Genomic DNA, 15,708 nt, shown 5'->3' on the forward strand with positions numbered 1-15,708 from the left:
AATAAGGATGCTCAATCTTTGGATAATTTCAGACCTATCACTCTATCTAACTTTAAGTATAAAATCATCTCTAAAATTCTGGCTAACATGATTTCCTCTATCTTGCCTTTTTTGATTTCTAAGGAGCAACGGGGGTTTATTCAGGGCCGTAATATTAGGGACTCTACCTGTTAGGGATGGCAGCGGGTGCCCGCGGGTGCGGGTTTTATACTACCCAAACCCGCACCCGAAATTACCACCCGAACCCAAATCCAAAAGCTATTCGGGTGATAAAATAACACCCGTGCCCACACCCGCAACAAAATACATAAAATATATTTTTCCTACAATTTTCTTACAAATTTCCACACAAAAAATAATATTTTATATATAATATATTATATAATATATATTATATAATATATTATATATATATATAATATATTATATATATATATAATATATTATATAATATATATTATATAATATATATATATATATATATATATATATATATATATATATATATATATATATATATATATATATATATATATATATATATATATATATATATATATATATATATATATATATATATATATATATATATATATATATATGGGTGTGATTTTGGGTTTCGGGCGCGGGTTTCACACTACCCAAACTCGCACCCGAAATATCGGGTGGCACCCGAACCCGAGCCCAAACCCAGTCAACTCGGGTTTTCACCCGTTGACTCGGGTTCGGGTGCGGGTGGGCGCTGCGGGTTCGGGTCTGTTTGCCATCCCTAGTACCTGTTTGGCTTTTCAAGCAATCAACATGTTGGATAAGAAGTGAAAGCATGGTAATTTGGCTGTCAAGTTCGATATCTCCAAGGCCTTCGATACCATAAGCAGGAGTTTTTTGGCCAAAGTCCTTGCTCAATTCGATTTTAATCAGTGGTTTTGCGACTGGATTGCTACGTTACTCTCTTCAGCCTGACTTTCAGTCAACTTTAATGGCAAGTCCCATGGCTTCTTCCAATGCCGTCTAGGTGTGAGGCAGGGAGATCCTCTTTCTCCTTTGCTGTTCTGTTTAGCTGAAGAACTGTTAAGCCGGAGTATTTCTAAGCTTCTCGATGCAAGTGGTTTAAAACTCATAAAATCTTCCAATAACAATCTGGTTCCTTCGCATATTTTTTATGCTGACGACATTCTTATCTTTTGCACCGATAAGAAATCTAACATCATTTCCCTGCAAAAGATTTTCAAGGATTACTCTATGGCTTCCAGTCAAAATTTCAACCCCCAAAAATCTTTCATTTACTCTGGTTCAATTTCTGATCAACACTTAGACGACATTATTAACAGTACTGGCTTTAGAAAAGGCTTTCCCCCTTTTACTTATCTCGGCATCCCGATTTTTATGGGCAGGGTTAATACCTCTTTCTTGGCCCCTGTTTCAGATAAAATTCTTAGCAAATTAGCATCTTGGAAAGGGTCTATTCTTTCCACGATTGGTAGGCATACTTTCGTCAAGTCCACTGTGCAAAATATGTTGTCCTATACGATAAGCATTTACTCTTGGCCATTTCCTTGTTGTGAATTATTGAGAAGGCTTGTAGAAATTTCATTTGGTATGGTAATATTTATAACCGTAAGTTGCTTATGGTGGCGTGGAAGAATACTTGCCATCCTGTTCTGAATGGGGGTCTTGGTTTAAGGTCATTGGTAAGGCTTAATGAAGCTTCCATCCTAAAGCTTGGTTGGGACTTGATGAACAACACTGAAACCTGGGCGATTCTTCTTCGAAGCAGGATTTTCAAAGGTGTTGGAATCATAAGGTATCATATTTTCTCCACTCTTTGGACCGGTATAAAATATGAGTTCTCTGTTCTGTACAATAATTCCCCATGGTCGATTGGCTCCGGTTGACGGATAAAGTTTCGGACTCACGCTTGGTGTGGTCTCCCCTTGATTCAACACACATCTCTGGATTTTCTTCGTTCTAAAGATATCAGCTTGCAGTCGGTTGTGGCATATTTTGTTCACAATGGCCGTTGGCACTTTCCGCCTTCTTGGTATGATTGGTTCCCCTCTCTTCTGTCTTGGTTTCTAGACCTTCCCAGTACCATTGATGATAGCCCAGATCTGTTGGTTTGGAGCCATAACGTTACGGGGCCCTTATCTCTGAAAGATGCATACAGTTTCAAAGATACGCTTTTGCCGAATCGTTCTTGGCCCAAGATTATTTGGTGCAATGACATTCCTCCTAATAAGGATATGCTGGTGTGGAGAGTTATGCATGATAAAATCTCCTCGGATGATTCGCTTAAAAAACGCGGCATCTCTTTGGCCTCCATGTGTTGTCTTTGTAACTCCAAGGAAGAAACTACTAATCACCTTTTTTCCAATGCAGTTTTGCTACTGCCATCTGGGATTGGTTTAGATGCAAAGCCAATATCTGTTCTAATCCCTCTTCAATGGAACAATGGTTAAATTGTTGTAAAGGTGCTAAGATAAATCATGCTTCCCTTGTTCTCAAAGCGGCGATTATTCTCATTATCAATCAGATTTGGTCTTCTAGAAATAGATGGAGGCATAATAATATTCGCCCTACTAAGTTCAGATATATTAATTGGATCATATCGAATGTGAAGTTGTTTGGAAACAATCCTGCCAACGCCTCCGCTATTTCCATTTCGGATTTCATCATCATCGAAGCGTTTGATGTCATTATTCGTCCTCCTTGCGCTCCTAACATCAGATAGATTCTATGGAGTCCTCCTTCTTTGGGTTGGCTCAAATGCAATTGCGATGGTTCGTTTAATTCGGTTACTAAGGCTGTTGGGTGTGGAGGGATTTTCCGGAATCATTTGGGTAATTTCATACTTGCTTTTGCAGTGAATATTACTTCGACGTCGTCGGTGTTCGCTGAATTTTCCGTTCTTCTCAAAGCTATTGACATAGCAATTTCTCGTGGTCGGAGGAATATTTGGATCGAAACCGATTGTAGTATGGTTGTTAACGCTTTCTCTAATTGACTTTGGCCCCCTAAAGCTTTTTCATATGTGGAATAGAAATTTGATTCCGCCTAATACTACTAACATCATAATTACTCACATACACAGGGAGGGAAACTCTTGTGTTGATTTTTTTAACTAATATAGCGCTCAACACAGGTTCCGCTGATATTTTTAACTCCATCCCAGTTATGATTAAGGATGATTTTATAAAGAATAAGTTAAAAGTACCTTTCACGGGCTAAGCACCTTTTGTGGAGGATTTGTAGGGGCTGTTTACCGACCCGGATACGACTCCAAAATTATCAAGTTCAGTGTCCGACAGGGTGTCAGTTATGTGATGCTATTTTTGAAGATGATTGGCATGTTCTGTTTGGGTGTAGTACTACTATCCAATGTTGGCGGGCAGCAGGTTTGTATTCCGTAATTGAACACCGGTTAACTTCATTTGATGATGCTAGAGATCTTATTTTTGATATTTGTAGTAGGGAGGATAGGAAGACCGCCGGGAGAGTGGCTGTTATGCTTGAGATGATATGGAAAAATAGAAATAATAAATTATGGAATAATGAGCAGGAGGATGCTACAACACTTGGTTTAATAGCGCTTAGTAATTGGCAGGCTTGGTTGGCGGCACAAAAGGAACAGGTTTTGGATATCCATCCCCAACATCCTACGAATTGGGAACCTTCGAATGTTGGGTGGTTCAAGTCTAATGTTGACGCGGGTTTCAATTCTAAAAAAGGCACCACGAATAAAGGGTGGTGTGTTCGTGATAATCTTAGTCGCTTTAATTTGCAGGTGTTGCTTGGGATGTTGGTACTCACTCCATCTTGGAAGCGGAGGTCATTGCACTTAAAGAAGCAATTCAAGGAGCTATAAGCTTGAATCTCCGACAAGTTATTTTTGAAAGTGATTCATAGACGGTTGTTCAAGCCCTTCGAAAGAAGCACACGGGTAGTTCCGAGTTTAGTCTTATTGTTTCTTCTTTACAAACCTTGTTGCTTTCTTTTCCTAACTTTGAGGTGAAGTTTATTAAACATCAAGCGAATTCGGTTGCCCACTCGTTAGCGAAGGCGGCCAATTCTTGGTCTAGACGTAGTAGTTTCCATTTGATACCTCCTTGTATTGAACATCTTTTGAATAATGATGAGTTAAGTTTGTTTTTGTAAAAAAAAAATAAATTAAAAGTACGTTTCTTGATTTAATAGTTTTTTGATTGGGATAACTTGATTTAATAGTTTTTTGATTGGGATAACTTAACTCCAATGTTTTTTTAGTTCTAATTGTATCTCTTTATTCTTTATCAATTTATGAGCCTTATTTAAAAAAAAAAAAAAAACTACTCAAGAGTCGAGAGTGTATAGATTTTATTTTTGTTTTTTCTCTTGCAATATTTTTGGCACAAAACCCTCGATTCCAGTTCATTTTCAGTTCGAGTATTTAAACCCTTATCCTCTAATATCCTCATTCCTTCACTTCACTACCTTCTTCATTCTATCACCATGTCTGTAACTTCCACCACTCCCCTCTTCAAATCCCTCACCATAGCCGCACTCTTCCACACCAAAACCAAACCTACCTTCTTCTCACTCCCCTCCAAACCCTTCAAACTCCATCTCTCCCTCAATTCCTCACCCTCTCTCACTCTCTCCCACAAAACCAACCGCGCTACACCTCTCTTCGCCGCGCAAGAAGGGGACACGCTAACCACAGACGAAGAAGGTGCCGTTGAAACCGACGGACTTCTCGATTGGGGGGAACCCGAAACTGCTGAAAACGAGACTGGTGAAGACGACTCTGTGGGAGGTGATTTTGCGGAACCGCCAGAAGATGCGAAATTGTTCGTTGGTAATTTGCCTTATGATGTTGATAGTGAGAAACTCGCCATGCTTTTTGAGTCGGCTGGAACTGTAGAGATTGCTGAGGTTAGTCTTTTCAATTTCGATTGCTTTCAATTCTTAATTGGTTGTGTGTTAGTTGTATTACGTTCTGTTTGTGGTGAAATGAAATTGAGTTATGGTGGTTGTTGTTTTAGGTTATTTATAACAGGGAAACTGACCGGAGTCGCGGATTTGGATTTGTAACCATGAGTACTGTTGAAGAAGCTGAAGCTGGTGTGGAGAAATTCAGCGGCTATGTAAGTTCAAGATCCAATTCATAAATGTGGATTTGTAACTATGAGCATTATTAGTGTGTATGTTGTGACAACCACTTTGAACTTTTGGTGCTTCTCATAATCCTATCTTAGCATAACCTTTTGTTTTCTTGTTGGATTTCATATTTATATGAAAATAAATCTACATATGTAAAGGAGTTTAAGTTTCATGCTCTTTCTTTTATACTAGTCAAATGTGTCTTAATGTTTATTTTGTGCAAAGTAATTTATTATTATTACTATTGGTGTTTTATTTCTAATCGATTTTATTGTATTTTTTTTTGCTCTTTTGGTTCTTATGCATATTTCTGTGACAGGATTATAATGGAAGAGCCTTGACTGTGAATAAGGCTGCTCCAAGAGGAACAAGGCCAGAGCGGGAAGAGCGCGCACCTCGTACATATGAACCTGTCACGAGAGTTTATGTTGGTAACTTATCATGGGAAGTTGATGATAGTATACTTGAGCAAGTTTTCAGTGAACATGGTAAGGTTGTGAGTGCTCGAGTAGTCTATGATAGAGAGACTGGTCGATCACGTGGCTTTGGCTTTGTCACTTTGTCTGATGAGAAAGAAATGAGTGATGCCATTGCTGCCCTTGATGGTCAGGTATTACTTAAGTACTTTATTAAGTGATCAATGTTTAGATGCAAATCGAAGGGAATATGATTATTATGGGCTCATGTTAAACTGGGGAAACAAATAACTAAAACTGAATTAACGACTACGTGCAGGGTATGTTTTTGGATGATTTCTTTGATATGTGGTAATTTTCTTTTTTTGCAGATTGTGGAAGGGAGGGCAATAAAAGTGAGTGTTGCTATAGACAGGCCCAGGCGGGGCTCCTTTTGAGTGGTGCTGCAAGTAATCTGCTAATGTTAAATCTCTATTTTAATAGCTGAGGATATAGTAGAAATTCTACTTACATAATTTTCTTCTCATGCAGACGGTTTCAAGTTTTTGCATTTTCTGTCGACTATTTGCTAGTACAATTTATGAAATGAAAAAATCGGAGAGGTGGAGTGTAGGTAGGGGTAGTTCTTACTATCACAAATGTCTATTAGCAGGAAATTTTCTACCATATTGTTTTACAGTACTTGAATGTATTCGGATGAATTATTTATTGTGTCATATTGATGTGTTTTAATATAGGAGTGTATGACTCTTGTGCTTTGTTTTACAATATAATTTAAAAAAATGTTGTTCGAAGTTTTATCTAAATAATGCACAGTGCAAGATTTCTTTTAGGCAAGACTGAACTTTGTGAAAAAAATTGAAATAATCAATTTAAAAAAAAAAAATCAACTTTTCAAAATATTTATCTAGGTAACCAGATTTGGGGTGCCTTACACATACGTGCAAACCCATGGCCATGGTGCCTTAGGCAAAAGCAATGGTGCAACCCCATGGCCATGGTGCCTTAGGCAAAAAATTTGGGTGTATACGCCACCCCAGGTGGCTCCAATGTGTTAGAAAAATTAGGGTTCGCACTCAGGTGGTACCCACATAAATATTTTGTACATAAGAGTCATATGGGGTGGCGCCTATGTGCATATTTTGTACATAGGAGTCATATGAGACGACGCTTAAGTACATATTTTATAAATAAAAGCCATATGGAGTGACTCCTATGTGTTAGGGTTTTTTCTATAAATATACCCTCAACCCCCCTTTATATTTTATATATTTTCTCCACTGTTTTCTCACATTCTCTTCGATTTTTTGTTATGGCTGCCTTGTCGATTTTAAGAGAGATGCTCATGTTTGTTTCTCACTTGTGAAACCTCTGATTAAAATAAAATTTTGGAACATTTATTATATGGACCATCTGAAGAGGTTGTTGATGCGATGGTTAGACGGGGGGTACGAAGCTGGTGAAAGCATCAGACGAATTCAGAGGCAGAGAACGAGGACGTCAATTAACATGGGAAAAATCGAACGTTGGTGGTGGGATGAAGTTAAGAACAACACTGATGTCATGGTCATGATGCATGAGACAAATGATATCGTTTTGATGGTTGTGATATCGTAAAAATGTTGTTGTATTAATGTTGATAATTTATGTTCGTGTTTATTGTTAAGCGTTGTTTGTGTTGTTGTTGTTTTAGCGTTGTGGTTTTTTAAGCTTTAATTGTGGTGTTGTTTAAGTTTTGTTTGTGTTTGTTTAGTTGTAATACCCATATGTTTCATGAATAAATAAAGTCTAGTTGATTTTACAAAAGATAGTACAAATAGGAAATACAATTATCTGTCCGACCTAACGACATATGCTACACTTTCTTTTCATTTTTTCATGATCATCCATATCGGTTCTAATACGCGTGTTATTGGGTCGATCCTTTTTCTTTCTTCGCATCATGTCATTATGCCAAACTACTTCCTCCTCATATGAAGGCCAATAATCCTCATTTGTCATCACAGGAAATGCATTGTTATATATACCAAGCAAGGTTTCGGTCTTGTAAATGGTAGATAGGAGTGTTAAGACATCTCGGTGCGCATATGAACATGCTGCTATGACATGAGAGCAAGGCATATGAAAGGCTTGAAACTTTCCGCAGTTGCACCAGCCCTCTTGTAGCAGAACTCTGTACTCTTGTCTCGGCAGACCCTCATTGTGGTCAACTATTTCTTTGACACTGAAGGTGCGGTTTTATCGACCGAACGCTGTAACATGATGGTTGTTGGCTTTGGAAGTCTGTTCTTTCATAAATTTCACGCAGCATTCGCTGAACAGCTGTCCTGATTTGGAAATTCCACTCCACCGCTAACCTCTTGTTGCGAAAAGGGAAGCCATCCTAAAGTAGGTTGATCTCACCAACGCAATAATCGAAAGTTGTTTGATGCCCTTAAAAACACCGTTCATCGGCTCCACAAGATTTGTAGTCATGTGACCCATCGTTGCCCGTTGTCGTAAACCCTAGTCCATTTCTCTCTGGCTAGATTATTAATCCACCTGTGTGCATCCAAATTTTACAATACGATTTCACATCAATAATGTTGGGATGTTGATTGAGTTAATGCATATCCAACATTGACAAGAGTCTTTCGAAGAACCTTATCATTGATCTCCCGCATGAAATTTTGTACAATATGTTGAATACAGTAGACATGGATTTAAGGTGGGTCGTGCCAACTGTTTGCTGGATTATTGTATGCACTCTCGATGGAAGCATGCCTATCGGAAATCAAACAGAGATCAGGTTGGGGAGCAATGTATGTCCGGAGATTCCTGAGAAAGAAACTCCAACCCCAAGTGTCATCTATTTGAAGAAATGGTTTACAATATGCAAATCCTCTTATACAAGGTCGAAAAGCCCAAAACAATTGATGGAATATCCCATTTCCTTGAACACACGTTCCGTCGGGAGAATGCTCCAACTTTTAACAGCTCATCGAATTGTATGTACGGGTTGAAGAAAATATCAGATGATGGTTCATCCCTATCCAAGTTCAAGTTACTCATATGTGCAGGAAGCGTGTACACTTGAGCTGGAGGCACATCAACGTCTTCTTCGTCTTCGGATTCCTCATTGACCATGTAATCAGCTTCTAACTCCGATTCTTCTTCTTCTTCTTCTTCTTCTTCTTCTTCTTCTTCGTCTATGACGTTGACCTCTGCTTGCTCTTCAACCAATGGTACAATAACTTGTGACTCAACCAATTGTGATAGTTGCATTTCTTTTAGGGTAACATACAACTCTAAGGAGTCGTAACCATAATGCTTATGATTAGCAAACATATTCTGTAAGTCTTCATCATCCTGGACCTCAACTTGAAAAAACTTGACTGGGTTGTTTCCACGAAAAATAGATATTGGTACAAAATTTGTGATACATCACCCCGTGCAAGCTTCGCCTCTAATCTCTTTTTGAATTAAGAAAAAATTGCTTTCCTGTTTAAAGAAAATCGTGTAATTTCAGTGTTTCTAAACAGAAAACCAGCAACTTCACAAATGTATGTCTCACCATTTACATGTGCATTGATAATGTATCGTGATGAAGGGACCATTGTTGACTGTTTACAAGTGTGTAATGAGATGTTTGATTGTGCATTGAATTCTTTAGTTTAAGTAGAAGAAGAAAGTTGCTTCTGAAACACAAAATTATCAAACAATGCATACTGTATACTCTCATGCGTTTACAGTTGATGGGATGCATGCATGGAGCATCACATGCGTTCACTGTTGATGGGATTAATGCATGGAGTGTTGCATGCTTTACAGTCGAAGGGACTAGACATAACCATGTTGTGTTCAGCGTACCGGATATGCACAATCTGTCTAGTGCAATCAGACAGACTTGTAAACATGAACTAAAGATTGGAAAGCAAATAAAAAAGTATATACAGGAAGACACCACATGGGGTGACTAATCAAATTTGTTTCATATGCAGTTTTATTGAATGTAATGTTGGTGAAAAGGGGGTGGTTGAGAAAAGTTAAGTGCGGTGGGATGACTAATCAAATGGTGGGTTAACTCTCTCTTATGTGGATAAGGGAAGTGGGTAAGGGGGTGAGGTAGGTAGGTATGCATGCAAAACTCTGATTTGTGATGAAGATGCTGCCGTGGAAGTAAAACGTGTTGACTCATGAAAGATGTGAGTGTTGCAAATATAGCTCTCATTGGTCATCAATATTGCTCAACTAATCCAAATGCTTAGAGAGGTTTTGGTTGGTGTTTTCGTATTGACTCCGTTGTAGTTTCCATGATTGTTTTAAGATTGTACGTATAGGTGATTAGCTCATTTGGTGTGTTTGGTATAGGTGAAATAAGGAAGAGAGAAGTTGAGAGGAGAGAAGTTGATAAGAAACACATAATTTTGTTTGTTTGGTTTGTGAGAGAGAAGTTGCAGAGAGTGAGAAATATGTGGGTCCCATGCCTAATTTCAATCTTCTCAAAATAGAAAAGAAAGTGGAAAGAGGACAAGTTATTCTAAGAAAATGACGAAAATCTCCTTAAATTAACATCTATGTTTGTTTTTTAAACTTTTTTCTTTCTGTTTTGTTAATCATTATTTATAGTATGTACTCCGTATTATACATGCTTCTTTTATATTTACGAGATTATTCTTTTCATAAGAATATCAAGAATATAAAATTATTTAAAATCTATTTACAAATTCATTGTATTAACTAATAAAGAATTTATTTATAGTAAAATTTATATAATTTTTAATTAAAAAAAATTAAATCAACATTATAAAGTTAAAAATAAAATCAAGCAGTTTCTTTAATACATATTTATCATTTAAAAATTAATTAATAACATTAGAAAAAATAAATATTTAATCAATACAATTATAAATTAATTTAATTCAATTAGGGACATTTATGTCTTTATCATAAAATAAAACACTTCTTTCTCTTCTATTTCTCTCTTCTTTCTTTTATACCAAACAATACATCAAATCTACTCTATTTCTCATCTTTTTCTCTCTTTTCATCCTCTTTCTTATCTCTTTCTCTCTTCTCAACTTCTTTCCTCCACCAAACACCCTAAGAGTCAGACTCCACCAAACACCCTAAGAGTCAGATTAGCTCATTAACAGTCAAGATGTTGTTCTTCTTTCCTCCACCAAACACCCTAAGAGTCAGACTCCACCAAACACCCTAAGAGTCAGATTAGCTCATTAACAGTCAAGATGTTGTTCTGTGACTTAAAAGAAAATCATCATGGTTTTTGAGGTGGGGTTTGGGGGTTTACAAGATAGTGAGGAAGAAAATGAAAGCAACAATCATAAGGAATTCTCCGACTACCACTAATTAGAGTTTAACTATTAGACTAGAAAAGAAAAATTAAGAAATAAAAATAAAAGTTTTATTAAAAGAATTGTTCACAAAAATATATAAATTTTGTAAAGCCTACAATTAAATAAAAGTTCCTTATAAATAAAAAACAAATTTAAAAATTAAAAATATATATCAAAAATAATTAATACCACATGTGAAGCATGTCACAATGCTAGAAATAAGCGTCTCCTGACACTACCAAAGTTCAACTCCTATATAACATATGTCTGACAATTCAGTTAAATATTAAAAAAAATGTTTTTTCTCTATTTAACACATCTTATACATTTTTATAGACGATTCTCACTCATTTGAAAAATTAAATATTATTGAAACAATGATATCAATGAAAAAGAATTAAAGACATTAATTTTTAATTGAATATTTAAGTTCATTTAATGGATGAATAAATAAAAGTCAAATATCACATATGTAACGGAAATTATCACTTTCAGGGTGTTTGTTCGTGTCTGTGCTTGCGAGAGGTTTACATGAATCTATCATGTTAGATGAGCAAGGACCTTTTTACTATCCAAATTCTCATAGCATGTGCTTACATCAAGTTCCAACATATGATGGACATATGTATAGAACATAAAAAATTCAAGAAACATTAAACTATACAAATTCTACGGGCATGTGTGTACATTGAAGTTGCAAACACTCACAACCTGAAGCATTAGCTTTCCAAAATTCAGGATTTTGCCTCCATCTTAGTAGCCGCGAAGTTGGGCTTCTCGACTAGTAAGGGGCACATAACGAACGGAGGTCTCAGTCCGGATACTGATAGAACCATCAGGGTTCTTATCCACCACTTTCAAATCTTGAAATATGTTACCAACAGGAATCACCATTCTCCCACCAGGTTTCAACTGGTCAATGAGTGGTTGGGGAATTTCTGGTGCAGCTGCTCCAACGTGAATGGCATCATAAGGAGCAAATTCTGGCCAGCCTTCCCTTCCATCTGTCAACATAACAATTCATCAAATATTTTATCTATCAATGTGTTAATTCATTTTCTCATTTTGGTACAAACACTACTAATTCAAAAGTTTCAATGAACACGATTAACTTCTATGCAGCCTCAGTAAAAAAATCTCAGATAACTATAACACGAACAATACTTTTGGATCAACTCTACTGTCAGTTTTTGTGGACTTAATTACCTCCAAGAAATCATAGATCTTGGCAAATAGGTTATATTTTCTCTGTCTATTTCATGGACTCAACATAATTAAAATTAGTTAGTCATTTGCATCAAGTCTTCATCCCTTATACCTGGAACGAGGACTAGATTCAACTTTCATAGTCAACTAGATTCAATTGCCATGCTAAGATGAAAAGCTTCAATCTTTCAGATTCACATAAATTTTTGAAATCATACCACCAGCATGTACAGAAAGGGAACCATCTTTCAACAGTGTAGCTGCAGCACTATTTTGAATATTTTCTTTTGCAAGAGAAACTAATTCAGGAATATGCTCCACACCAACAGCACGACCTTGGGGTCCAACCATCAGGGCAAAACATGCAGTCAGATACCCTGTTCCTGCAAACACGCTCAAAAGGTTTAAATTATAAACACCAAGGGAAGAGAACAATGAGGAAAGTGAAAAAAAAGAAAGAAAAAAAGGACAAAAATGTCCTAATATAAAACATCAGTCATTCCATATCTCACATCTTCAAACAAACAAAATTTCCACCCTGAATTGGGATTGAGTAAATCAATAGGAGAACCGTGATGCTATTTCTAATTTCCTTACAAACACAGTCATGGTAATGTTATCATATCATAGCATTTTCACAATGTTTTTCTCCGGCTTTATAACCCTGAATTGGGAATGAGTAAATCAATAAGAGAACCCGGATGCTATTTCTAATTGCCTTTCAACAAACACAGTCATGGGACGCTATCATAACATCTTCACTATATCTTGCTTCTGACTATATAACTTCTCCAGAGATGGAAATTTATGTATTAACTAAGAATCTACTATGCATCTACATACTAAGCAATTTAGCGTTTGGGCATTAATGTCTAGTTTTTTCTACTCATCCTTATCATTACCGCTTGTCATCAACTATTCTAGGTTATACCATCTATCTCAACAATCAGTCACATTAACATACAACAGTAAGTAGTAACTTATCAATTCTTTTTTGTAAAACCAAGGTATCCTCACTCACAAAATCAAAATCATACCAGAGCCAACGTCGAGAGCGTGCATCCCAGGTTGCAAATTCTCCTCCAGCAACTGAAGGCAGGTAGCATGCATATGAGGTGCAGATATAGTGGCATTATAGCCAATTGCCACGGGGCTATCATCATAAGGTGCCGCTGATCCACTGGGTACAAACAAAGCTCTGTCAACAGTCTCCATCACTTCAGCAACCTTACTTGACACGATTACTCCAAATTGCTGCAACCTCTCCACCATTGCTTTGTTCTTACTTTTGCCACTTACAGAGCAGAATCGCTGTAATTTTTTTTAACAATAAAACATAAATGGAATGGAAAAAAAATCTTACTAACCTATTATATTTGGTTCCACTCAATTTCACGCTAAATCATCAATTCAATTATTCAAACACAGTGTTTGCGAATATTAGGGTAAAAATGAGGGAGGGAAGAGGTTGAATTACCTGCATCTTGAAGAAGATAGTGTTCCCCGTGAGAAAATTAGGGTTTTGGAAGAAGGAGACAGAAAGAGGACGATGATGGTGTAAGAGGGTTAGAGAAGTGGGTGTTATTGGGGCATAACACGAGAGGCGGGAATGATGCGCCAATGCGGGGGAAGAGTGGTAGTAGTAGCTCACATTCATTTCTATACCTCTCTATTTTCTCACTTTCTTTCCACGATTTTCTTTCACACGCTCTCATGCCCAATCATCATATACCATCCACACGTGTCGACCATTCCTTCTTACTCCACATCACCCACTCACTTCTCCGGTGACAAATATGCAAGATCAAACAATTAATTTTGATTTAAATATTTATTATTTAATACAAATTAAAAAGACAAATTATCTTTTTGGTACGTTAATCTTGGAGTTTATTTTAGTTTGGTAACTTTAAAAAGTTTTATAATGGTCTATTACATCTTTAAAATGTATCATTTTAGTCTTTTTAATCTTATTAACGACTGATTTAGCGATCAATTTTTGAGTTTTTGAGTCTTTAAATAGACGAAAAAAGAACCAACATGATACGGTTTGAAAAGTTAAAGGATTAATACGGAACTTTTTGAAATTAAGGGATTAAAATGAACCTCGGGGTTAACATACAGAACCAAAAAAAGAATTTTGCCGATTAAAAATTATATTTAAATTTAAACCTTTCCATTTAAATTCGGCTCTGAAATTAGAGTTGATCGGAGGGATGAATCTGTAGTTTATTGCCATGGTTCGGAACTTGTAATGTGACGAAAAAATGAATGACCTCCAAAATTAGCACTCCAACGCTAAAATCGGTAAGAAAGTGAAAAATAAAATCTGAATCAGAAAAGATCTAAATACTTATAAAGAGATGTGTTTTCCTCTTGAAATAAGAGAAATAATTTGTAAGTGCATGCATATGAAACAACGTGAGATGCGATTAACCATTGAATTAATTTGAGAGATTGACATAATATCTCTGTGCGAGATACTATACTACGTGAAAAAAAGCCTACATATGTTGCATGTTGTAGCTTCTTATTTCACTGTTGGCCTTCATTTTCTAGACATTATAGTAGGATAATATATAGTATTGCATAAAAGTACAATCAGCATAATAACTCCAAATGATTAAGGGTTGTCAAAGGTTTTAGGGTTTGTTGAGGATTAGAGCTAACCCACACGATGGAGTGAAAAACTATGTACGGGATGTTTCTCGGTGTTAGAGACTGATCTCCCACTATCATGGTATTGACCTATTTATAACCCTAGGTACTAAACAGAGTCCCTTATTATTCATCAACCACTTTATGCGTGAATGGTTGTTTTCTCGAGACTCAAGGGGCAAGGTTAGGTCCCATGACTTCATATGTAACGTCTATTGGTCCATAGATGCTCTACACACATTGACACATCATGGATGAGAATTATGGAGACTTAAGCGACTTATCTAGATAAGGGTGTCCGAACCAACATGACGGTGCTCGAACTAATGCATGGGCGATTCGAGAAGGTAAAGGCTAAGAGAGTGCCCCCTCGCTTCGTCTCCAAAGCCTTTTTAAGTTATATCATTACACAGTCCCTCTAGCACTAGGGCTCGTAGAGGCCGGAGTAGTTTAACCTTTTGTTCATCTTTGGACCTTAGGAATGAGCCTCGCCGAGTCTCCACTCTTGCCCTTGGATCTTGAACGTCCCCTTAAGACTAAGTTAAGATCCTCGGGTGAGGATGAGTTAAGACCCTCAGGAGAGACTTTGTCGAGTCCTTTTAGTGAGACTTTGATAAATCCTTCTAACGAGACTTTGGTGAGTCCCTCCGATGAGACTTTGGTGTGAGGTGTTGCCTCACTTTGGTAGTTGAACCTATGACGTGCATCCTGATGTCATAGATCCAACTTATGCGTCAACTAGGGGAATTGGAACGTCAATCACTAAAAGAAATGGAACATCAATTCGAGAGGAAAGACTAAAGTGTTGCTTAGGAAAAACATGAGTTAAGGCTTTTTGAATGAGTCCCTTGATTATATCAAGATGCTTTAGAAAGAAGTATCTAACCTCAAAGATGACTTGGTAGAAACTTCTTATTTATACTTCAAGCGGGCGAATGACACATATGGCATTC

The 15,708-nt window shown here is 36.9% G+C and overlaps 2 protein-coding genes across 4 annotated transcripts; one reads left to right on the forward strand and one right to left on the reverse strand.

Annotated features, from left to right (window-relative positions):
• The first annotated feature begins 4,408 nt into the window (after positions 1-4,408).
• Positions 4,409-6,289, forward strand: LOC131661796 (28 kDa ribonucleoprotein, chloroplastic-like). 2 transcript variants are annotated; one of them, XM_058931430.1, is made up of 5 exons: positions 4,409-4,911; positions 5,022-5,123; positions 5,459-5,749; positions 5,927-6,004; positions 6,087-6,289. In XM_058931430.1, the coding sequence occupies exons 1-4, from the start codon at positions 4,489-4,491 to the stop codon at positions 5,990-5,992; spliced, it is 882 nt and encodes a 293-aa protein (XP_058787413.1). In that variant the 5' UTR covers positions 4,409-4,488; the 3' UTR covers positions 5,993-6,004; positions 6,087-6,289. The 2 variants fall into 2 exon arrangements, with proteins under 2 accessions (XP_058787413.1, XP_058787412.1); XM_058931429.1 differs by having other exon boundaries at positions 5,927-6,289.
• Positions 6,290-11,334: 5,045 nt separating this feature from the next.
• LOC131656048 (protein-L-isoaspartate O-methyltransferase 1-like) lies at positions 11,335-13,817 on the reverse strand. 2 transcript variants are annotated; one of them, XM_058925833.1, is made up of 4 exons: positions 13,575-13,817; positions 13,135-13,408; positions 12,316-12,474; positions 11,335-11,895 (listed from the first exon to the last, which is right to left on the reverse strand). In XM_058925833.1, the coding sequence occupies exons 1-4, from the start codon at positions 13,752-13,754 to the stop codon at positions 11,645-11,647; spliced, it is 864 nt and encodes a 287-aa protein (XP_058781816.1). In that variant the 5' UTR covers positions 13,755-13,817; the 3' UTR covers positions 11,335-11,644. The 2 variants fall into 2 exon arrangements, with proteins under 2 accessions (XP_058781816.1, XP_058781814.1); XM_058925831.1 differs by having other exon boundaries at positions 12,316-12,480; positions 13,575-13,812.
• Between the last annotated feature and the right edge of the window lie 1,891 nt (positions 13,818-15,708).

Source organism: Vicia villosa, linkage group LG3, assembly GCF_029867415.1.
Source record: "Vicia villosa cultivar HV-30 ecotype Madison, WI linkage group LG3, Vvil1.0, whole genome shotgun sequence".
NCBI lineage: Eukaryota > Viridiplantae > Streptophyta > Magnoliopsida > Fabales > Fabaceae > Vicia > Vicia villosa.